This window comes from Sinocyclocheilus grahami, unplaced genomic scaffold (assembly GCF_001515645.1).
Source record: "Sinocyclocheilus grahami isolate Dianchi unplaced genomic scaffold, SAMN03320097.WGS_v1.1 scaffold718.1, whole genome shotgun sequence".
NCBI lineage: Eukaryota > Metazoa > Chordata > Actinopteri > Cypriniformes > Cyprinidae > Sinocyclocheilus > Sinocyclocheilus grahami.
The window spans coordinates 140735-165942 of record NW_015505897.1 but is presented as its reverse complement, the minus strand read 5'-3'; the positions used below and the strand labels follow the sequence as shown (position 1 = coordinate 165942).

The window sequence follows — 25208 nt, the reverse complement described above, 5'->3', positions numbered from 1 at the left end:
TGTAGCATTTATGTAAGTTCACAATACTGTCATCAGTATTTTATTGTGTTCATATCTGTTACTTTAAGTGGCATGTGTGTTTATGTTTGTGGTACAGAGTGTAAATAAGGACTCTCTCACCCTCCCTCCCTCCCTCTTTCTCTCTCTGTCTCTTTCTCTCTCTCTCTCTTTCGCTCTCTCTCTCTCTCTCTCTCTCTCTCGCTCTCTCTCTGTCTCATCTGTCGCTTTAAGGAAGCATGGGGCAGGTTTAATTTTTTAACGCTCCAGACCACAACAGCAGCCAGCGACAAAAAGAGAGAGAGAGAACAGAAGAGGGGGAGGGAATAGAGGAATGAGAGGGGTGTGTGTGTGAGGACATGAAGAGAAGGAGGGATTTTGAGTGATCGGAAAAGAAGGAGGGTTCTGAGTGACAGAGAGGGAGGGCAGAAAAAAGGTAAGGGGAGGGTTTACAAAGAGATGGAAAGAGAGAACGAGGGAGTAAAGCAAAGCATGTTGCCAGTGTTGGCTCCGTAACTCACTGTGAGTGGGGACAGGAGGGAGAGCAAAAAAGAGAGACGGAGAGTCACACATTCACACACTCTCTCAATCACTCTCATACGCACACACACACACACATAAACTCTCACATTCTCGCACATATTCAGAGGTGCCTTGCTGAAGAGACCTTGTTACACATGCTTGCAGGGGTGAGAATACTTTAAGCAGTGAAAACTGGGCTAAAACTGAAGACAGGAGCGCTGGAACAGACCCCACAGCTCATGAGGACCTTCTTCAAACGGGACATTCACAGCATGTGAAGCCGGACGAACAGATATGTGCACCATCCATCCTTAACATTCCTTCGTTTCATCCCTCCATCCGTGCCTCCCTCCTACCTCTCCTCTCAAGTGGTGTGAAGGACACGGAGCTACGAGTTCCTTAGTGCTCTGCCTGGTTGCCTTACGGGAGTCTGGGGGAGGCTTGGTGCTCTCCTGCGCTCTCACTCGTTCATGAATGTCACCTCTATCTGCGGAAGCCCTTGGAATTTACAAACACTCTCTCGGGAGCTTGGGGAGAGAGAGCAAAGGGGGATGTCAGAAGGGCTGAGAAGGGAGAGAACTTACGATTCCTTTCATCCTTATCCATCTGATCATCCACAGACATGAAGTCCAGGGTTGACGACAGCAGTTCTTGACTTTTACTCAGTGTGTCTGTCTTTGTTTTTGGTGTTTTTGCAGTCGGAATCAGGTAATGGAGTTTCTCTAAGACTGTCTCAGGGTATTGTTCCTTTTCTCAGTAGGATCTGTATTTTAGTTCGTTTTATGCATCCCTCGATCTTCTCTGTTTTACGAGGATCTCACTGATATGTGGAGCCGTGCGGGTAAAGCGATTGGACAATTTATGCCTTTTTTCTGAACTCGCAGAATGATTTCTGATCCGGGTGATTTCTGAAGATTTACCCACACTAAAAGGTGGAAGGGAAGTGAGAGACCAGGGCTTCTGGGGGCTCAGAGCTTCAGGGATAGAGTCGGATGGAGGGTATGGTGGTGCTGTGATGGCTCACTTATCTTCCAGAATTCTAGTACGTTTCCATGGATCATCAGCTGCCAGTTTTCCAGTCCGTATGCTGTGCAACGAGACCTGAAATACAACAAACAATCCCAACAACGACAGCTGCCGTTCATCAGAATCACAACACCAGGAATTCTGCATTCCAGTGACTGTTTTGATAGCCAAAGAAACAAATAAAGTTTATTGTGAACTTCACAACTGTTTTGACCCACCCCCTTACCCCTCTTAAACCAAGCCCCTTTTTGTTCCCTACCAAGTTGTGACGCATTCTCCCCTTGGTTATTGTGGGAGACCCCGCTGTTCTCCAAACATCTGCTGTCTCCTGCTCCTGTCCTCCGTGGCCCTGGGTGATCGGACAGGTGGGCGGCCCACTGACATCCTCTGCGCCCTACGGGTGAGCCGGGCACAGCAAAATGGCTGCCCTCGCCAGCTCACTGATCCGGCAGCGCAGGGAAGTCAAGGACCCCCAGGCCAACCGCCAGATCTCCACCAAACGCAAGCCTTGCCCCAAGAGCAACAAGTCGCTCTGCCAGAAACAGATCCTCATCCTCATCTCCAAAGTCCGGCTTTGTGGCAGTCGAGGAAGAAAACTAGAAAAAAGACCCGGTGAGTTGCCCAAAACAACTTCTAAAAAAACCAATCTTCAAACCTTCTCTCTTGCTTCAAATACACAGAGTTCTGCTATAATCTAAGTCTGTCGACCTCCGTTGAGTTCAAATAGTGAGGGTGGCATTAGCAAATAGGATTGACATGGACATAAGAAGTAATCTCTTTGAGTTATGACATGTTTGCTGATGAATGATTGGTTTTGAAAGACCTCTGGGATCATGGGAGTTCAAAAATGAGGCTGTTTAGGTGGCATATAAAATATAGTGTCAGTTAAATGTCATTGTTGACTGTTCAGAAAGTATAAACTGATCGAAACAAACCCGATCTGGGTTCTCGTTGCTGCTGGTATGACATTCAACAAACAAAACAAATCATTTACTCACCCTTATGTAATTTCAAATTCTGTATGGCTTTCTTTCTTCTGTGGAAAACAAAAGAAGGTAGTTGGACAATATTCTTCCTTTTTTCGTCCATACGTGAAAGGTCAGTGGGGTTCAATGTTGTTTTGAACCCAACTGACTTTCACTGTATGGATAAAAACAGTTGAAACATTGTTCAAAATGACATGAGAGTGAGTAAATGATGAATTTTTTGGGTGAACTGTCCCTTTAAGAATAGATATGTCCACTGTATATCACAGTGTGTATGAGTGAATGTGATCTTTGAGACTTTGTAGGTTGACTATTGTCTAGTCTCTACTGAAGAGAGTGTGTGTCGATATAGTGAGTTTATGTTGTCTGGGACCCAGAGCTGCACGTCGCTTTGTAATCGTCCTGATCATTTCGCTGCATGTCTCTGTACTGCTTTTGACAACACCTGTTAATTTACGATCACCGACGAACATGATACATACCGCAATCCTTCACACGCACATAAAAACGTCACAGTCTCATTTACGATGAGCGGTTCCAGTCTTTCCCTCCCTTCTGTCCCCCCACCCACCACTAGAAGCCATGTGTTTGTGAGTGTCTCTGTGTGTGTTTGTGCGGGGGTCATATGTTTACATAATTAACCCCAATGAGACATTTACCCTGCCTGAATAAATCATTCAATTGAAGAGGCTGGTAACATGTAGGAATTGTGGCTTAACATATCATGGGATAACAAAATCTGACTTGCATCAAACTGTTTTTGTGTGTCTTAATCTTTCCTGAGGGATCATTATGCATTTTGCAAAGTCTTTTTTCCTTTATTGAGTAGAGTCAAGTTAGCTTTCTAAAGCTGCATTTCATGTAAATATGTTTTTATGCATAAAACAAAATTTTGCCCCCTGCATATTTTTATTAACATTTGGAAATTTTGCACATTAACTGTTTTTGCCCTTGACAGCACGGAGGATTGTAGAGTTTGATAAAGGAGGCAACTGCTAAATTTATGTTTACATTTTTCATTTATCTGATGCTTTTGACTAACCAAAGCATTTTAACTTTACGAGTCACAATATTATGTATAAGCTACAGGAGTATGCAATCTAAATTAGAAGTGAAATCCAGAAAAGAGAAAAAGTTAAGTTTATTTATTTATAATTATGATATTAAACATCATTATGATATTTATGATTTTAAACATGAGGTATAGAAAGTGCTTTTGTTTGTGGTTGAATAAATGTGATTTCGCTGCATGTACTTGACTTCGAGACCCCTCTGGCTTTCTGGTTAAAAGATGGGAAGGGATTACCCAGTAAATGGGTAGTAAAAAAAAAAAAAAAAAACTTTATTTTTTAATGCAAAGTACAATACTTTGCATGGCCTGAAGGAACATTAAATGCAGATTTTTTAAATAGAACAGTGAGCTCCCCATGGCACATTTCAAACAGAGATAATAACGGTCTGAAGAACTGCCTGTGAATATTTGCATTTGTGCTTATGTTGCTTATGTAGAAATACAGGTGAGACCTGGGTTTTTCTCACTAGGGCTGATTTTGGACCAGCACTGAGTGCCATATACAAGAGTTATTTTAGATACTTAAGCGGGTTGTGGGAAATACTTGGGATATAGTGGGATTTCTATTTTGCTTGTTAGAATCATTACAAAATATGCTGAAAATAAAATTAAATAGCAAAGTGCATTTTATAATGGTGATTTTTAGTAATTTTAATGATAATCCTGATGAAGGGGTGGTTGAGCCTTTCTGATGGTACTTTGGGATACCTAAGACAAGAAAGGTTGGGAAATACTGAACTAGATCCAGTAATTCACAAATCCACTCTCCTGAGGGTCCCATCCTTTCTTAGGGCCCAGCTGTGCACGCCACTAGGGTGGGATATTTATGACAAATGTATCCCAAGTAAATCACAGTAATCACCATGGAAACCATAGTCCCGTAACACGGCATCTGCTGCCGCAAAGTGCCTCACGCCAAGTGATAATTACATCTATGAAAAATGGTGGCGGTTGGTGGTATTTGGCGCAGTAAAGTAAGAAATGTTTTCTGTCAGTTTGGGGTGTATGTATAGCTTGGGCTGCTGCAGTAAAGCTCACATCCTGTGCTTTTGTTATATTAAAGGTGACTGGATCATTTTGCCTGCCTTTTGATGGAGAGGATCAGAGAGAGAGCACTTATATAGTGGTGGCTCCTCAAAAGCACACTTTTGCCTGTCAGCACAAAACTAGAGAGAGAGCTGCTTAGTACGTACTTCATGGAGAGCTGTCTGCTTCTGTAGTTCCCTTTCCTTCTCTGATTCTGAATGAGAGTATCTTACACAAACTTCAAATCATCTTACATTTTATTTCTACTGTCTAATTCTGTCCAATTCTGTCTTATATCTCTCATGCTACAGTTTTGGGTTGACTGTTAAATAAAGTTTACCTTGATTAAATAATTAGCTGTTTGGGGTAAGATGTTGTGGCTTAGAGGAATGATTCTTGTTTTCAATGCAAGGGGTGAAATTGACATTTTTACATCATATCAGAAATGTATATCTGAAAATGTGGCACATTTTGATTTGGTCCACGTTTTATTTTTGGTCCTGGGGTAATATAGTGTATATAAGTATAGATATTATAGATATATTTTAGCTTATATAATATAATAATATAACACTTTATTTTAAGGTGTCCTTGTTGCACGTTACCTGTAGAGTTTGATAAAGTGGATAATTGCTAACTGAAATTTACATTTATCCAAAGTGACTATCCAAAGCATTTTATCTTTAGAGGCACAATATTAAGTATAAGCTACATTAGTATACATTATAAGGCAGAAGTGAAATACACTCTGAAAATGCAGAGGAGAAAGAGTGAACTATTTATTTATTTTATGAAATATCATTAATATATTTAATTAAATTTATTATATTTATTATATAATTTTAAATATGAGGTATAGGAAGTACTTTTGTTTATGGTTGAATAAATGTGATTTTGCAGTATGAATTTGACTTCATGACCCCTCTGGCTTTCTGGTTAGAAGATGGGAAGGGATTACCCAGTAAATGGGTAATAAAAAATTAAAAAAATAAACTTTATTTTTTAATGCAAAGTACAATACTTTGCATGGCCTGAAGGAACATTAAATGCAGATTTTTTAAATAGAACAGTGAGCTCCCCATGGCACATTTCAAACAGAGATAATAACGGTCTGAAGAACTGCCTGTGAATATTTGCATTTGTGCTTATGTTGCTTATGTAGAAATACAGGTGAGACCTGGGTTTTTCTCACTAGGGCTGATTTTGGACCAGCACTGAGTGCCATATACAAGAGTTATTTTAGATACTTAAGCGGGTTGTGGGAAATACTTGGGATATAGTGGGATTTCTATTTTGCTTGTTAGAATCATTACAAAATATGCTGAAAATAAAATTAAATAGCAAAGTGCATTTTATAATGGTGATTTTTAGTAATTTTAATGATAATCCTGATGAAGGGGTGGTTGAGCCTTTCTGATGGTACTTTGGGATACCTAAGACAAGAAAGGTTGGGAAATACTGAACTAGATCCAGTAATTCACAAATCCACTCTCCTGAGGGTCCCATCCTTTCTTAGGGCCCAGCTGTGCACGCCACTAGGGTGGGATATTTATGACAAATGTATCCCAAGTAAATCACAGTAATCACCATGGAAACCATAGTCCCGTAACACGGCATCTGCTGCCGCAAAGTGCCTCACGCCAAGTGATAATTACATCTATGAAAAATGGTGGCGGTTGGTGGTATTTGGCGCAGTAAAGTAAGAAATGTTTTCTGTCAGTTTGGGGTGTATGTATAGCTTGGGCTGCTGCAGTAAAGCTCACATCCTGTGCTTTTGTTATATTAAAGGTGACTGGATGATTTTGCCTGCCTTTTGATGGAGAGGATCAGAGAGAGAGAGCACTTATATAGTGGTGGCTCCTCAAAAGCACACTTTTGCCTGTCAGCACAAAACTAGAGAGAGAGCTGCTTAGTACGTACTTCATGGAGTGCTGTCTGCTTCTGTAGTTCCCTTTCCTTCTCTGATTCTGAATGAGAGTATCTTACACAAACTTCAAATCATCTTACATTTTATTTCTACTGTCTAATTCTGTCCTATTCTGTCTTATATCTCTCATGCTACAGTTTTGGGTTGACTGTTAAATAAAGTTTACCTTGATTAAATAATTAGCTGTTTGGGGTAAGATGTTGTGGCTTAGAGGAATGATTCTTGTTTTCAATGCAAGGGGTGAAATTGACATTTTTACATCATATCAGAAATGTATATCTGAAAATGTGGCACATTTTGATTTGGTCCACGTTTTATTTTTGGTCCTGGGGTAATATAGTGTATATAAGTATAGATATTATAGATATATTTTAGCTTATATAATATAATAATATAACACTTTATTTTAAGGTGTCCTTGTTGCACGTTACATGTAATTACTGTAGTATTAGCACAAAATTTAGCATAATTACATGCAATAATCCTAAACCAACCCCTAATCCTAAACCTAACCCTATTGTAAATACATGTTGTTAATTAATATTATTCAGGACTTAAATGTACAATTACACCGTAACAAGGACACCTTAAAATAAAGTGTAACCTAATATTATATAATATAATACTTAGTAATAATTAAATTATAAATAATAGCACTAATATAATAACATAATATTAGTACTGAGTATTAAATCTAAAGTACTAGTATTTAATATGGTTAAAATAAAATTTATGTTGCAGCTGAATGTTTTTTTTTTCTGTGTAGCTCTTTGTGGGATCTGCCACTCTGAATATATATTTTTAAAATGCCATCAACACAGAAAAGTGGCTAAGTTTTAGCACACTTCCTGATCTTTTCACTTAGACCTTATCAGTTTGAGTGGCACATTTCAACCTGGATTGTATTGTGATCCAGTCACAAAGTAATGCAGGCTTGCAAAGAGGTTTTTAATTTGGAATGAAGGCGGTAAAACCATATTTATTATAGTATATTATATTGTATTATACTATATTATATTTTTTATTTAATTATATATATTTATATATAAATATATAAAGAGATGCACATCTAGATAGACTTTAAAGTCGCATGATATTTACTATATGACAGATTAAATCAGCATCAGTGTTCCTGAAGTGTTGTGTCAGGTGAGATTAACAGACATAAGTGCCTCACGCCAAGTGATAATTACATCTATGAAAAATGGTGGCGGTTGGTGGTATTTGGCGCAGTAAAGTAAGAAATGTTTTCTGTCAGTTTGGGGTGTATGTATAGCTTGGGCTGCTGCAGTAAAGCTCACATCCTGTGCTTTTGTTATATTAAAGGTGACTGGATGATTTTGCCTGCCTTTTGATGGAGAGGATCAGAGAGAGAGAGCACTTATATAGTGGTGGCTCCTCAAAAGCACACTTTTGCCTGTCAGCACAAAACTAGAGAGAGAGCTGCTTAGTACGTACTTCATGGAGAGCTGTCTGCTTCTGTAGTTCCCTTTCCTTCTCTGATTCTGAATGAGAGTATCTTACACAAACTTCAAATCATCTTACATTTTATTTCTACTGTCTAATTCTGTCCTATTCTGTCTTATATCTCTCATGCTACAGTTTTGGGTTGACTGTTAAATAAAGTTTACCTTGATTAAATAATTAGCTGTTTGGGGTAAGATGTTGTGGCTTAGAGGAATGATTCTTGTTTTCAATGCAAGGGGTGAAATTGACATTTTTACATCATATCAGAAATGTATATCTGAAAATGTGGCACATTTTGATTTGGTCCACGTTTTATTTTTGGTCCTGGGGTAATATAGTGTATATAAGTATAGATATTATAGATATATTTTAGCTTATATAATATAATAATATAACACTTTATTTTAAGGTGTCCTTGTTGCACGTTACATGTAATTACTGTAGTATTAGCACAAAATTTAGCATAATTACATGCAATAATCCTAAACCAACCCCTAATCCTAAACCTAACCCTATTGTAAATACATGTTGTTAATTAATATTATTCAGGACTTAAATGTACAATTACACCGTAACAAGGACACCTTAAAATAAAGTGTAACCTAATATTATATAATATAATACTTAGTAATAATTAAATTATAAATAATAGCACTAATATAATAACATAATATTAGTACTGAGTATTAAATCTAAAGTACTAGTATTTAATATGGTTAAAATAAAATTTATGTTGCAGCTGAATGTTTTTTTTTTCTGTGTAGCTCTTTGTGGGATCTGCCACTCTGAATATATATTTTTAAAATGCCATCAACACAGAAAAGTGGCTAAGTTTTAGCACACTTCCTGATCTTTTCACTTAGACCTTATCAGTTTGAGTGGCACATTTCAACCTGGATTGTATTGTGATCCAGTCACAAAGTAATGCAGGCTTGCAAAGAGGTTTTTAATTTGGAATGAAGGCGGTAAAACCATATTTATTATAGTATATTATATTGTATTATACTATATTATATTTTTTATTTAATTATATATATTTATATATAAATATATAAAGAGATGCACATCTAGATAGACTTTAAAGTCGCATGATATTTACTATATGACAGATTAAATCAGCATCAGTGTTCCTGAAGTGTTGTGTCAGGTGAGATTAACAGACATTAATGACCACCGATCACCAATCACAAAAGCCCACTCAGCATTTAACAAGGTCATCCGCATCCCCCCAGCACAACACTGCACCAAAACACACGCACACACACACACACATAGCCTGAGATATGAGTTCATTTGTCTTTTTTAAATAGTGAATGAGATTTTAATCAGGAAACTTGAAGCAAACTGTAATGATGCAAAGTGTCCTAATCAGAGACTGAACACACACACATACATTCTTCATCCGGACAAGCTAAATATGATGTTTGTGCAAAGGTTATCCTTTCAGCTCAAGAATGTGTGTGTATGTGTGTGTTAGGTGACAGGAGGACAACTAGCAATTGATAACGGATATTTGTATGCGTTGCGATGTTTGCAGATCGTTGGAGCACTTCATTGTTACTGGGTGATTCATTCGTCCGCACAGTCTGCCTCTTATTAACACCCTCTGATTCATCAATAACACTCTCCTGTCCTGCTCCCCTCTTTTCATTCATCTCTTTTCCAACACTCTCCTACCCAGAACCGTTGCCACACTCTCCCTCTGTCTCATTATCTTAGAGCCTAGCATCTCTTCTTATTGTGTGAGCCTGTCCTCTTGTTCATGCTCTCCTGTGTTTTCTCTCTCTGCTTTCTTTCTTTAAGTCTGAAGTTGTAATGATGTCGGCTGGGTAGGGCCGTTTGTCTCATGTTGACAGTGGCACGGACAGTCATTGTGAGTGTATAATGGGGAAGTTGCCTGCACTGTTTCTGAGCTATTGTCCTGCTGTTATGGGGCAACTGTAGACTACTGCCTTCAAGCTCATTAAACTGTGTTTGTATGTGGATATAATTCTTTCTCCTTGGCTGTTAGCAGCCCAGGTGACAACATGTATTCACCTTCTGTCTTTTTCATTTCTGTACTCAATTGTGTGCACGCAGATTAACAGCTTTACTATAATGAAGTGTTTTGTTTAACTGTGTTTGGCTAAAGAAGCACTTAAGGCATGTTCACACCAAGAATTATACACTCTAAAAAATGCTGGGTTAAATGCAACCCAGTGCTGGGTAAAATAGGGACAAACCCAGCAATTGGGTTGTTTTGAGCCAGCGGTTGGGTTAAATGTTTAACACAACCTTCTGGGTAGTAACCCAACCGCTGGGTCAAAACAACCCAATTGCTGGGTTTGTCCCTATTTAACCCAGCACTGGGTTGCATTTAACCCAGCATTTTTTAGCGTGTAGGATAACTATAACGATAACTATATTAACATCCACACAACGCAGTACAACAATGTTCTGTTTAAGTGCGTGCTGCAGTTTTGTCGTCTGTAGCTTCAAATGTGATTGTTTTTAACATTCATCAGCTCTGAAAGTGATTCCAAGGATATCGTTCCTCTGTACCAATATTGTTGTAATGTGGACTGTAATGATTTTGAAAAACCATATCTTCATCTTTAATGTTATAGTTATCATCCTTAGTGTGAACGGGTCTTTGGTCATCATATTTTTACCTGATTTATATGAATAATACAGTGACCTCTGTGAATTTACAAGCGTCACACATCTAAAATCTCCCATGAGGTATGTGATAGAAGAATATTAGATGACAGTCCTTCATAAAAGGACTCTAATATGCCATAATGTATAGCCTATAGCGTACGTTTATGGGATTTGGTGGTGTTTTATTGAATAGTGCTGTTAAATCTGTTATTGGAGCATGTATAAATGTTAATGCTGGCCTGAAACTCTACAGCATCCATCATAAGCTCTGCTGTTTGATAGATCGTGTTTCCTCTTCCTCTTTATTTCTTTCTGTCACTGTTTTCTCCATCCCAGGATAGTGGTAGGTCACTGCCTCACACTTTGTTTTATATTGATTGAGTGCTAGATGTTTTTTTTATCAGGCACATGTAAATTATAAAATCAGAGTCTGGGTGACCTCCTATCTTTGGAGAGCTTCTCATAAAAAATGTGTGTGTGTTGTAGTTGTTTAAATGTGTGTTGTGGTTATTTGTTGTTGTAAATTTAGTTTACTACAAATCAAATTAGGTTGCAAGAAAGAGCCTCTGAAATGTAATCTTTAAAAAAGTTAAGGCTGGTGTGCTTATTTGACATTTATCCATTATATCCATAAGTTTCTGTCTATAAAAATGTCCTTTTCTTATTAGACAATTGTGGTTTTAAAAGGAGAGTCCACCCAAAAATGATTCAAAGAGTTCAAACAAATTATGTCATAATTTACTCGCCCTTGTGTTGTTCCTTGTATTTTGAAAAATGTTTAAACTGTTTAACTTGTACAGTGAGTGTCAACAAGGTACAAAAATCATTGCACTCCACTCACTGACTTTCATTATGTATAGAACAAAGAGAGAGTGATAGTTCTCATTATATCTTATAGTATTTCATGTTCTGCAGAAGAAAGAAAGTCATAGAGGTTTGGAACTAAATGAGAGTAAATGAAATTATTTTTGGACATAGATTAGCTAGCTAGACACTTACAAACTGGTCAACGACAGCAACCAAGAGCCTCATCAATTAAAAAGTGACAAATGCTGGAAATATTACAATGTGCAACCACTAAAGTCAGCATAGCAGCTTTGCACCATATGGTGAGTATAATTTCTTTATACTGTATATCACAATTTTTTGAATTTATTGAAAATAGGGATCAAACTAAATATTTTAGATCAATTATTAAAGGCAATTTTCTTTTTGACACTATTATTGATTGGGCAGTTCAATTTTGCACACAAATATCACCGCCAATTATATTAGCAGATTCAATTGATGAATTGATGTTTTGGTAAATTTATGCTGGACAGCCAATGTACCTGTGATGTAGTGTTTTGTCAGTTAATCTAGAATTCAATTGCAAAATGGTGAGTTTACCGTTTACCAGTTGCAGGTTGATAGTATAATATAGCCTACTACAAAACACATGAATAACATTCTGATGCAAATGTTTCTATTTTCCATGTAAGGGAGGGTCAAGATTATGGTGGTTCTTATAGCTGTTATGAGAGTGGGTTGAATGTATGCCTTGAGATCTCTGGCTGGTTAAAAGCATTATTGTGCTGGCGATAACCACATAATCTATGCAGCCAATGAGAGATGTGAATTCCTGTAGCTCTGAGACAGCCTCTCATGTACCACAAGCTTTATATATATATTCCTGTGGGTACAATCGAAACAGTCTTTTAATACTGGAACAGCCCCTCTGGCTGAATTATGTTGGCATTTGTGTCAGTTTTTTATGTTTTTTAGAAGCAGTAGATACGCAGAGATTAACAACACAGAAGAGTGATCTGAATGGCTGAGGTGGGAGCATGAAAGGCCTATGCAAGAGTTTAGGGGGGCTGGGGGGGGCTAAATGAATTTCTAAGCCCCATCCTCGCGAGCCGTGACTCATCACGATTCTTAAAGGTCCCCTGAAATGCTTAGAAACACGCAGTGTTACTCTGTGTTGACGTCATTTGAACTGAAACAGGAAGACAGGGCGGGACATATCAAGCAGCCCCGCCCCTTTTTAAAATAGCCAATAGCGTTCGTTTATATCACAGCTTGGGCTAGAGCCATTGAGATCCGTAGAGCCGCATTTGACAGGGTATGCCAGCCACAATCTCATCCATATTGCTATAAAATATAGCATTCTGTGTAGAATTCAAATAGCTCCGATACATTTTGTGGTCTGCGCCGACTCGCGCATGTGATCCGATCCATGCTATCGTGTCTCTGGACCGGAGCAGAGTGTGGTTAGCGTGACACAGCGCCAAACCAGACTTGTTTTTTTCCTCAATGGAAAGCATATTTACACTGTTTGAATCGTTCTCTGTCCCCTATATAGTGCACTACGTGCCATTCACTGTACAGAAAATACTAATTCTGTGGACAAGTGACCGATTTCAGCCTTTAGCGTTTATTTTATAGTGCAGGGGACGGGCGCTTCGGATTCTAGAGAACGTTTGATTGGACAGAAAATTTGATGAGAAGCTGAAGTACGATGTGACATCAAAAAAATCGTTGAGCCGTTTTGGCGGAAGTGACGAACTGCAAGCTTTGAATGCTTATATCTTCTAAATGCGAATTGTGTCACTGTTTTGGAGCACACTGCCTCATAGATAACCTTAAGACTAACATATTGATACTAACTAGCGATTTTCACATGAAGCGTTGGCTTCGAGTGTGGCGTGTGCACGCAGTATTCAGAAAAACGGCACCAGTCCTCTACTAAGCGTTTATGCCTTAAAAAAATCTTAAGCTTCACCCTCAGCTTGTGACAGCTGAAATGGATCTTGTGAAATGTGCGATCGCATCGCCGATCACTCTTGAGAAACTTAATGAAGGAGGCTACGGAAAGACAAATATCCAAACTTTTTCAGACTACTGCAGCCTGCACTCACGCTGCCCGTTGGTTCGGCTACATCAAAAATAAGTTTCTCAGTTATGAGGAGAATAAGAAACTTGCTCTGATTAGAGCCCTGCGCCAGCTGCACGGGCCTCAAATAGCCCGGCCCGTGTCCGACAGCTTCTCCCAAAACAGCCTACACTACTGTTTCAGCTATTAAAATAGTAATTCAGTTTTGTATGTAGTGGCAAAGGGATTATATTTCGTTTAGTTTTTTATTACGTTAATTTAGAAAAAACGTTTGGAGCCATTTTTTGTTCTTAAATATAAGTTTTTGTTTTTAAAGTAACAACCAAGCGGCCAGCGGCAGACAGTGAGCCTGTGTTTGATCAATTTAGCCTTCTCAAATCATCACGACTTGACTAAAATAGAATCTATAGATATAAAACAGTTCATATAACAATTTTTAAACGTTAAACCTAGATAAATGTGCGCTATATCCAATAGTTTGTGCGGAGAGTCGAAGCTAAAGTGTGCTTTTCAGGACATAGAGGCGCCAGCGCAATCACTTGCATTTTTTTCAGTGGATACGCTGTCATTTTTACTCATAAAGGTAAGAGTAATACATAATTTGTAACTGTAATGGGTCTACTATTATTTGTGTGCACTCACAATATCAACAAAACGTTGTATTTTTATAAAATAAAGAAAACAAACATGATGCGCTTTCTGCCGTCTCGTCTTCAACAGGAGCACTTCACAAAAATGAACCGAAACTCAGCGAATACATGCCTCACAGTAGAGGTCTGCGCGGGACTATTTTTTTTAACTCCCACAAGGTTATATTCCGCACCCACCCACTCCCGCTATATATTCACTTTTTGTTTACCCGCTGTCCGCTTAGAATTATTTTCTTCCCGACCCGACTGTTCCCGCTAAATTTAGATCTCGTTTCCAGAATCTCACGTTTAAAAAATTTCCGCTACTGAAAGAAAGAGAGATAGGCAGACAAATAAAAGTGTAGTCTGCACAAAATTTGTCTTGTCAAGAGTCTTGAATTTATTGGCTTTGACTTGAATTTATATGAATTATCTTAAGACACGAAATCCATTTAATATTTTATGCAACACAGTTGGAAAAAAGTGTCACAGAGAAAATAAAAATGTACAAAAATTGTATTTCTTATTTTTATTCATCTTGTCACTCAGGATACAATTCGTTTAACATTTACAACACAACGGGAAAAAGTGTCGCAGAGAGAAAATAAAAATAAAAATGTAGGTTGTACAAAAATAGCCTATTAACTATTTTTATTCTGCTGCTGGTGCTGCTGCGGGACACTAAACACCGTCAAGCCACTCTTGACAGTCGCTGTAGCACGGTCCTGTGTTGTTTCCACCAGCGCGGCAATTTTTTTTCATCTCTAATTGATAGATGTCTAAAATATAAAAATAAGGAGAAGCCTAAAACAGGCCCGTGTCTGAACTATGACGTGAAATAAACTATGTAATAAACTCCGTTTGAACTATGACGTGTGTACTGCAGCTGTTTCATCAGCTGTGGTACACAAAGCGCTGAGGAAAATCAACCCCCGCAAAGCAGAAGGGCCAGACAACATCCCTGGACGGGCCCTCAGAGCTTGTGCTACGGAGCTGACTGATGTACTCACTTCCATCTTCAACCTCTCCCTCAGTCAGAGCATCGTCCCAACCTGCTTCAAGACCACAACCATCATCCCCCTTCCCAAGAAGAGCCCCCGACCTGCCTGAATGACTACAGGCCTGTAGCACTCACTCCAATCATCATGAAGTGTTTTGAGAGAGTGGTGCTGACTCACATTCAGAGCAGTATGCCGGACATATTGGACCCACTGCAGTATGCATATCGGCCCAACAGGTCCACCTCAGAGGCCATTGCTGCTGCCCTCCATATTTCCCTTTCTCACCTGGAAGATAAGGACACTTATATCAGGATGCTCTTTAAGACCCCCCCCACCCCCAACACAGACTGTTCACACTCCTACCCTCAGGACGGAGGTACAGGAGTGTAAATTGCAGGACTTCCAGATTAAGGAACTCCTTCTTCCCCTCAGCTATTAGACTCTTAAAACAGGTAGATAGCTAGTGGACTTATCTATCTCAGAGAACAGTCGGACCAAATAGTTTAATCTCATTTGAACATTTGTAATGTTATTGCTGTTATTACTACCATTGTATATTTATTAATATTACTCATGTAGCCTCATCTCAATTTGCACATCTGTTACTGTTACTGCTCCTATTGTTATCATGTAGTTGCACTCAGTTTGCACATGTTACTGCACTATTGTTTTTTTTTTGCACATAAGTTAATACTGTACATTCGCATATGTAGATACCATATACATAGTCTATATTTCTATTTTCACATTCTATATTTCTACTCTATACTTGCATATATAGATACACATAGTCTATATTTCTATTTTTTCATAGTCTATATTCCTACTACTGCAGCATAGTTTTTATTATTATGTTTTTTACATTGTGTATGTATGTGTGTATAGTTTGTGTATGAGTGTGTATAGTTTTGCACTGTCTTGGCATTCATTGTGGACCGCAAAGTAAGAATTTCATTGCTCAGGGAAACTTGTTTTCCTCACTGGGCATATGACAATAAACGCTTTGAATCCTTGAATCCTTGAATATTGTCCCAAAGCCCGTCCCGAGGGGCGTAAAAAAGTCGGGGCCCATCGGGCCAGGGCTGAAATGCAGGGATCTGATCTAGCACACATAAAATGATTTGACTGAAAATTTATCAGAAGAGATGAAAGAAAGATAGTGGTCATCTACGCAATTCGGAAAAAGAGGCGGCTTTTCTGCATTAGGTAGGCTATGGCAAAGTAAGAATTTCATTGCTCAGAGAAACTTGTTTTCCTCACTGGGCATATGACAATAAACGCTTTGAATCCTTGAATCCTTGAATATTGTCCCAAAGCCCGTCCCGAGGGGCGTAAAAAAGTCGGGGCCCATCGGGCCAGGGCTGAAATGCAGGGATCTGATCTAGCACACATAAAATGATTTGACTGAAAATTTATCAGAAGAGATGAAAGAAAGATAGTGGTCATCTACGCAATTCGGAAAAAGAGGCGGCTTTTCTGCATAAGGTAGGCTATGATTTTGTTTTGTTTTTACTCTTTGTACAGCAGTTATTGTTCATTCTAAATGTATTTGTAATGTAGAATATCTGTTACATAAATACATGACATGTAGAACATATTAAAAAGTGCTTGTGGCTCGTCTGCCAACCCCCCCCCGGATGTGGTTGTAAACATGATCCAATGTTCCGTCCTTTGTTGCTGGGACAGAGCCATGCTGATAGAATACTGCTGTTGTTACGTATGTGTGTTTTATTTGGATCGGTTCTTCCACTCTTAATGTGACCTCGACGCTTTCCTGCCAAACTCGCAGAGGGGACCTTAGCAGAGGTTATACGCGCAGAAACAGAAACACACTGAGAGCTGCTTCTTTTTTTGGTAGTGTAACCCAACACAAGATGACCAACTTAACAAGAGAACAGGCATCAACAATGTAAACGCATTGAGAGCATCTTCCTTTTAAGGTGAGGTGTAACCTTAACCCAACATAAGAGGAAACAGATGCACAGAACAATTTAAAGCACACAACACAAGGCGTAAGACTTTGAAAAACTGTTGTAGTAGAATTAAATGTTGAATGATATCTCTGCATTACTCCTAGTATCATAATAACGTGGAACCTGTCTCTGCCATATATAATGTAGACAGACACATTAATGTATAACATGTTATATGCTACAGATCTTCTGATTTAGGGTTTTGCACCATTTCAATTCGAATTCAATTCAGAATTGAATTTTAATTAAGGTTCAATACGAAGCCTAACAGTCATGTTCATTTTACTCTAATTCTACTAAAAGTTAATTGTACTTAATAGAGAAAAGTGACCTCAATAACTGATTATATTAAGCATAACTCAAACTTAATGAGTTACGGCAGATTCCATTTTCCCAGCATGCTTTGCTTCGGTCTGTTAAAGGAGAGTAAATGTTGAAATTAAGTGTTATTTTGTGTGTTTTTGCACAAGATTTATACAGGGGGAGGAGACCTGTTAGTGTTTAATGATCTGTTATGTTGGGATTTCAAAGGGTTTGTTTTTGTGGGTTACCATTGTCGTGAAGAGTAGAGCCTGTGGTTAGGTCGAGGATGGGCCACAGAACATTAGACTATAAGATGCCATATTTAAAAAAACAATGACTATGCACATTATAGCATAATGATAATCAGCTGCATTAATTGGGTTAGTACATGCATGTGTGCTTGCTATTGCTAGCTACTGTCAATTCATTGCAAGAGAATTAAAGTTTTTTAATGGTTTGGCAACACTTTAGGGATCAATACTCACTAACTAGTTGCTTATTAGCATGCCTATTATTAATCTATTGGCTGTTTATTAGTACTTATAAAACACATATTCTATTTATTGAGGCAAAAGTCACAGTTAATGGTTTGTTAATAGCCAGAATTGGACCTTAAAATAAAGTGTGCCAATGGTTGTATGCAATTTATTTAAGTCTCAGCTACACCAATTATTTGACTAGATTTATAGTTTAATTTGATATTAAGAAAAATTATCTTTTTGTGGGCTCAAATTGAATAAGAAGTTCACATACAGTAAATATTCGTTTTTAAACTTAAATGGTTTAAGGCAATCAGTTTCCTCAAATGGGTTGAGTTTCCTTAACTCTTTGGCTTTTACAATATAACAAGCAGGATGCAACATTCTTAAATCCAAACTTGAATTTAAGTTAAATGAAAATTTGAAATGGGTTGTTCAGGCCAACTCGTTTTGATAAAGCCTTCAGAAGAATGGATAAATAGATTTGGAATGCCACACAAGTTCATTTTAATTTATATATTTCCTCATATTTAATATCTTTAATAAATGTAATAAAATATATTTTCTGGATCGCAGTAAACTCATCTTTTTGATATTCCAATTGAATATACAGGCATACCAAGGTATGTAATATATGCCGCACCTGCTGTCAGTGGCACTGTGTGCATGCTTATGTTTATCCACTGTTATTCCGCTGAAGTCTCACTAAGCAACTATAAATTTCCTCTGCTGATGGCTTTCAGCTGGCATTTTAGTTTAGTAAGTGTTGGGTAACCGAGGTGTTTTTTGAAGGAGAGTAGAGTGTAATTGCCAAATTCGAATTTCTACCTTAAATAGAAAATTCTGTCATCATATATGCTCCTTATGACTCTCAAAAATCATGTGATTTCTTCCGTTGAACAGAAAGGGGTTATTGAGAAAATGTCAAAGCTGCTCTTTTCTGTAAAAAGGCCATTTATGTGCATATGTCAAGTTCAGTTGTAGGTTTGCTTGGTTTACCAAGAAAAAGCATTTAGGTTGGATTTGAACTAAATGAACTCTGTACAGTATATCTAGACTAACACTTCAACGCACATAATATAGAGTAGTCTCTTGTAATTGGTTGTTGTATTGACTGGCTTTAACTCAAATATTCTGTTTAGCACCTATGAGCCCTCATTCCCCTTTAACACACACAGACACACTTGATGCATTTAGAGCATGGTGTCCTAAAACAGAAATGTCATTGTGTTCCAGAGAGGTGTTAGGTTGTTTGGATTTGAGTCTCAGGTTAAACCCCTCTGTGGATCAGATATACAAGCGTAGACAGAAAGTCACGCACACGCGCATACAAACACTCACAGCACCTCATACAAGGAAACTTGCATGTCATACATTTCCTAGAAGTTCACACCTGCTGGGGCGATTAATCCCTCCGTCTCTTGTGTGTGTGTGTGAGCGTTTATGTGCATGTGTGTGTTTACCTCTGCACACATCTCAAGTTTACAAGGCAGGTTTGATAACAGGTGAGTCGGAGAGGGGGAAAGAATACTCTTGATCTTATGTAACGCACATACACTGCTTTTAACACGTTCATAGCTAGCATACGTGTGTGCTCAACAGTCCGTGACTTTGCCAAGGTCTTTGCTCTTCACTGTGACCCCAGTGTACTCGTGTGTCTCTCAGATCAAAAATAAATAAGCAGATCACCATAACGTTGGCTTTCTATTATCCTTTATGGTGTGTTAAGGCCCGGGCATATACTACTTTTTCCACTCCATCTCGTGCACAACTCAACTGGTTGACTCTGTTGATTATGAAAATTACGTCACGCAGGCAGTTTGTGGACCGTTGCAAAACGCTGATGGCCGAAGTAGACACTTAATATTTAGTTATATAATCAATTTGATAGCACTGACGCTATTGGCACTATTTTAGTTGAAATGTTTGTTGTAGTAAGCGTTGGTCACTATTTGTGCACAAAAAGTATTCTTGTAGCTTCATAAAATTAGCACGTCTTGAACATGGTCTATGCAGGGTCAGAAACCTCTCAGGTTTCATCAAAAATATCTTCATTTGTGTTCCAAAGATGAACGAAGGTTTTAGGACATGAGGGTGAGTAATTAATGACAGAACTTTCATTTTTAGGTGAACTCTCCCTTTAAAATCAGCTGGTGTTATTTAAATGTCTATTCAAGTATAGTTCTTCATATGATTTAGCTGTCGTGTTATGGGATACATTTTTTTGTTTAATTTTGAATTATTAACTCTGTAATAGTTTGTCCTAAACAATATTTAAAACTTCTAACTATAGAATCAATTAGATGTGAAAGAAAGGAGAAACGAGTATTATGACTGTACTCTATTTGATTGCTGTCTTGTTAAAACATATTCTGTTGAGAGTGTTTATATTTTTAGAGTACACTGGAGTTACAGAGACCCTAAGAGGAAAGCATGGGACTTTCTGTACATCAGTATGGTAGTTATGCCCGCTGTGTGGACTAACTCAGACACGTGTGTGTGCTTGAGCATTCATGTGTGTATCTCATGGGTGATGTATGTGCGTGTAAAGCGATGAGTACAGTTGCATGTAGATTCTGGGTGTTGTATGTTTGTTGTTTGCATGGATGCATTCTGTGGAGTCTGAAAGTATAAGACAACACATTTAAAATATACAGAAGTCTTTTTTCTTTATGGTGATATGAAATTAATAAGAAATATTTAAACACCCTACAAGCTCTCATGCACAAACAGGTTCCCTTCATGCACATAAAACTGTCACAGTTGAACGTATTTATACTTTATTATTTATCATTACGGCCCATGGGGTTTCCATTCTTTCTGCAGGAAAACATTTATCGATATCTATCCTGAAAAAATAAGGGGTGAGTGGAGAATGGCAAAAATGTGAACTGCCCATCCATGCACAGAAAGAAATAAAAATGTGTGTATTGATCGCAAGGAAATGAGCAGCTCTTGGCATAACTGTAGAGAGTGTGCGGTAAACAGCTTTTAGATTTTATGGATTCAGACTGATATATTACATATTAAGACAAGTGACAGTGAGATTTTACTGAGATTACAAATTGCTAAAAACGAAAACGATATTTGTTGAAGACTTAAATTTGAGACTTGCTGTACTTGTTTGTTTGTTTAATGGTTTCATTTTGTAAGGTTTCAAATTTGTGGACCATTTTCCCGACATTTAGAATTAAATGGGCCATTTTGCTGTTGCTCCTTTATGATTTCTATGTATGTCCACTTCACTTGTGAAATGATAAACAATGTTGTCATGTCCAGTATCCAGTTGTCACTATTTTTCAATAACAGCTTCTTTGTCAGAGCCTGGCGGGATCACAAAGGAATCTGTGCTGAAATGTGCCATGGAGTCTTTCAAGGTTGGCCTGACGTGACCAGGGACATCGTTAAAAATTAGCATCCCCACTTCGAGAAACAGCACATCATTTGGAAGCAATCTACACTCTAAAAAATGCTGGGTTGTTTCAACCCAACTTTGGGTCAAATATGGACTAACACAACCATTGGGTTACATTTTTACATTCAATTTTTAACCCAAAAGTTGGGTTAGTCCATATTTGACCCAAAGTTGGGTTGAAACAACCCATCATTTTTTTAGAGTGTACAAATGTTTCATTATAAAACTGCAAATAAGTTTTCAGTTTAAAATCACAGTGTCTTTACATAGAGTAGTACATCAAACTCATTTATTTAAAAAGATTTTTCATGATATGCTCCTTTTAATGATATTTGACCGAACACATGCACACATGTAATAAGTGAGCACAGCTTAGCCTTAGAGGCAGGGTAGATGTAGTTCCAGTTCATTACGGCTAGTCTTAATTAATTCAGGAGCTCCAAATGATGTCTGAAAATTCAATTCAGGGTTGATCTAAACACTAGTTTACCCTTTGGGTAAATCTATAGGGTCGACAAGTACATGTTTCTGTCCCTAATAGAGGGGCTCAAGCATGAGCTCCCCCTGGACACTATGTAGAGAAATGGTAGAGTTGAAGAAGGAGGGTGTTCTGGAAGGTAAAGGTGACTGATTACATGCATTTAGCATTGTTATGCATTCACTGGATGTACGTATGTTAGGCTCCATTAAAAGTTTAAGTGACGCCACTTTACCTGTCTCAGTGATTTTAACAAAAGAATGGTTGTACATTCTTTATAGTTTTATTGTTCAGGTGTTGATATTCAAAAATCTTAACCAACCTAAACTTTTGAACAGTGTGTATGTAGTTTAATTATAATTTCCTTAAAGCAGTCAAGTAAATCGTTTTATGTGTGTGTCTAATGAGTGGTATAACATTCTCTTGCACAAGCTAAAATAGAATTTGTAGATGTTTTATGTCGACAGACATAACCTCTCTAGAGATAGACAGATACAGAGCGAGAAGAGTATGTAGTCCGTTCTTGGCAAGAAGGTCGAGAGAGCGCAATGGATGCAAGTTTGTATGTTTATAAGAAAGAGAGAGTAGTGTCTATGTGTTTATAAAAGGCTGCATTAATGGCTATTCTCTCTTCAAACCCTCTCTTGAATAATTCATCCTCATTTTGATTCACATTCTGCCAAAAGTTAACATGGTCATTAACGTTCTGTGATTCAGCTTATCCTCTGTCCCTGCCTGTATTATTCCCATCAATTCATCTCAATGTCTCGAGGTGTTAGCTAGCAGATTGCAGCTCCATTAACTTGAATCTCTCTCTCTCTCTATTTCTCTCCATCCTCTTCCAGATTTCGTCTATCCATGCTCGCTTGTCATTAATCCGTTTTCGCATCTTCATATTTGGTTTGATGGAGGACTGAGAAAGTATGCGTGGACCCCCTGAGTTCTGTTTGTGCTGACTCAACACACATTCACTTATAATTCAGACTCCTGTCAGAGACTGATTCGCAGAGGTTGGGATTTCATCTAATTGCATTGTGGGGCCCCCTGCGACGGTTCTGCGGATGGGCAGGGCCGCTCTGTGCTTTCAGGGACTCCCTCATCAGCAGAAAAAGTGATGGGCGGTACGACGGGAAGGGAGGGGGAGGCGTGGTGCAGTCGGGACCGAAGTGTCTCTGTGGGAGAACAATGTGTAATTAAAAGACTCTTAATGGATCTATTAATGAATGAAACATCCAGGAGCCCGTCTGAGTGTGTCTATGTGTGTGCACTCAGCATCTGCTAACACCACTTCAATTTCATATGGTTTCTGCATGGATGAATACGCAAGAGTACATTCTCCAACGCTATTACAGCTTCCTTAATTTTTGCCTTACGCTAACAGTTAAAATCCAATTAACGCATAGCACGCCTCACTATTCAGGAACATGATTTGTGAAGCTTTGTGGGAGTTTAAAAATCTCGAGTCACCCTTTTTCACATCTGTTTGGTTTTATCTTACAGTTTTTCTTGGAGAAGTTATGGAGTGTTGTGGTAAGCAATATTGTTTCAGAGGTTTATGTAAATTTTCTGTTCATTCTAATTCAGACGGAAGAATTATGTTATTAATGAAACACTGGTCAACCTTTTGTTTTAGAACCAATTCTCACTATTGACTACACCCTTTGCCTCAATAAACTCCTAATTAGTTAGTTGTTATGTTTAGGTATGGGTAGGATTACAGGATCTAAAATATAGTCACGCAGAATAAGCCATTAATATGTGGTTTATAAGTTCTAATAAAGAGCCAATATGCTAGTAATATTCATGCTATATAACACAGCGTCTGAAATATGAATGACTTTTTTACTGCAGGTCACACTGCCATTGTTCCTAATATGTTCTTAAGCTTTGATTTGCCGTATAAATGTTAAATGGCAGTCAAGGGAGGAAGTGGAAGATGTATTTGTGTGTGCTTATGGAAGGGTTAGCACAACGTGTCACTGCCCTGTGTAGGGCAACAATTTTGGCGTTGGCAATCAAGTGGAAAAATATGAATGAAGCTTTGGCTCAAATAAATGGTGATGGGGGAGAGAAAGGGTGTCCCTTACATTCTTAGATTTTTAAACCACTTAATTGTATTTGGTTAAATTGATAAGAAAATTTAATTGAGATTCTATCTTGAATTAGATTTTTTTGTATTATCCCTTTGGCAAATAGTTTTATATGAAATAGAAAACTTTTGTAAAATTATAAACATCTTTAATGTCACTTTTGATCAGTTTAATGCATCCTTGCTAAATAAAATAAAATAAAATTGTAAAAAAAAAAATCACACTGTTTCTGTTTAATTCTTATTTGAGGAATATTGTAATATTGTCTCTATATCACTAATGGTGGCATAATATTTTGGATTTTATTGTATTATTTCATTGGACTGGGGAGCATTCGGGGTTATAGAAAAATGTGTGACAGCTGTGCAGGACACCACTCTGTACAGGATATTGATTAGAAAGAAACATAATTCTTAATATAACCCATTTGAATGTATTTTAATCACTGGTTAGAGCCAGAGGTGGATTTAGAGTGAATAAATCAGATTTTTAGGGAACAACAAGAGGGTCTGTTTATTCCTATGCAACCAGCTGAAAAATACTTTACAAAGTAAAGCAAAATAAAAATCTTCACTTCTAAATTAACATGAAGAACAGGTTCATGTTGTTAATATTATTGGAAATCTACCTTTCTCCCTTTTTTCTTCTTTCACTGAAAAAGCACTTTTTTACCCACACTAACTAAATCCTCTGGGTTAAAGTCAGGCAATTAGCTGTGTTTTGTCCAGAATTTCAAGACTGTAATTATTTCATTGATGAGCCTCATTATCATTACATACAGTCAGGAGCCAGCCTTTAAGAAGCTGCCAGGCATTTTCTAAAGGGGTTTCCAGATCCCCTCAAGGATACACTTAAGGAAAGCCCTTCCCCCGTGTAGTCTGGAGAGATTTGTGTGTGGAGTACCTGGCAACCCAGATTCCGCATTACCGCAGTGAATCAATGCAAATGTGGCAGCAATGAATGAATCACCTTTGAGGAGAGTGTGAATGAGAGCGAGAGAGATAGAGGATGGTGGTCACAGGGGGAAAACTCCGCAAGTGTGTGTGTGTGTGTGTGTGTGTGTGTGTGTGTGTGTCTCATCATGTATAAATGAGAACAAGTAGTGTACATAGAAGCAATGCCAACGCATCACAATGTTGAACATGATTCACGTCTTCATGTGATAACAGATTCATCTAGAGTGATCCAATTAAGCAATGATGTCCTTACCTTCTCACATATCACACACACATAGATTACTGTATGTCATCTATAGCATTGCAGCTTGTCCTGAAGATTGATTTTATTCAGAGATACTGTAGA

The 25208-nt window shown here is 38.0% G+C and overlaps 1 protein-coding gene across 1 annotated transcript in view; it reads left to right on the top strand.

Annotated features, from left to right (window-relative positions):
• The first annotated feature begins 390 nt into the window (after positions 1 to 390).
• The window catches only part of fgf11a (fibroblast growth factor 11a), a 64019-nt gene continuing 39201 nt past the window's right edge, over positions 391 to 25208 (top strand). The window contains exon 1 of the mRNA XM_016244427.1: positions 391 to 2157. Within this exon, the coding sequence (XP_016099913.1) occupies positions 1965 to 2157 (193 nt within the window). The 5' untranslated portion in view covers positions 391 to 1964. The remainder of the gene's footprint in view (positions 2158 to 25208) is intronic.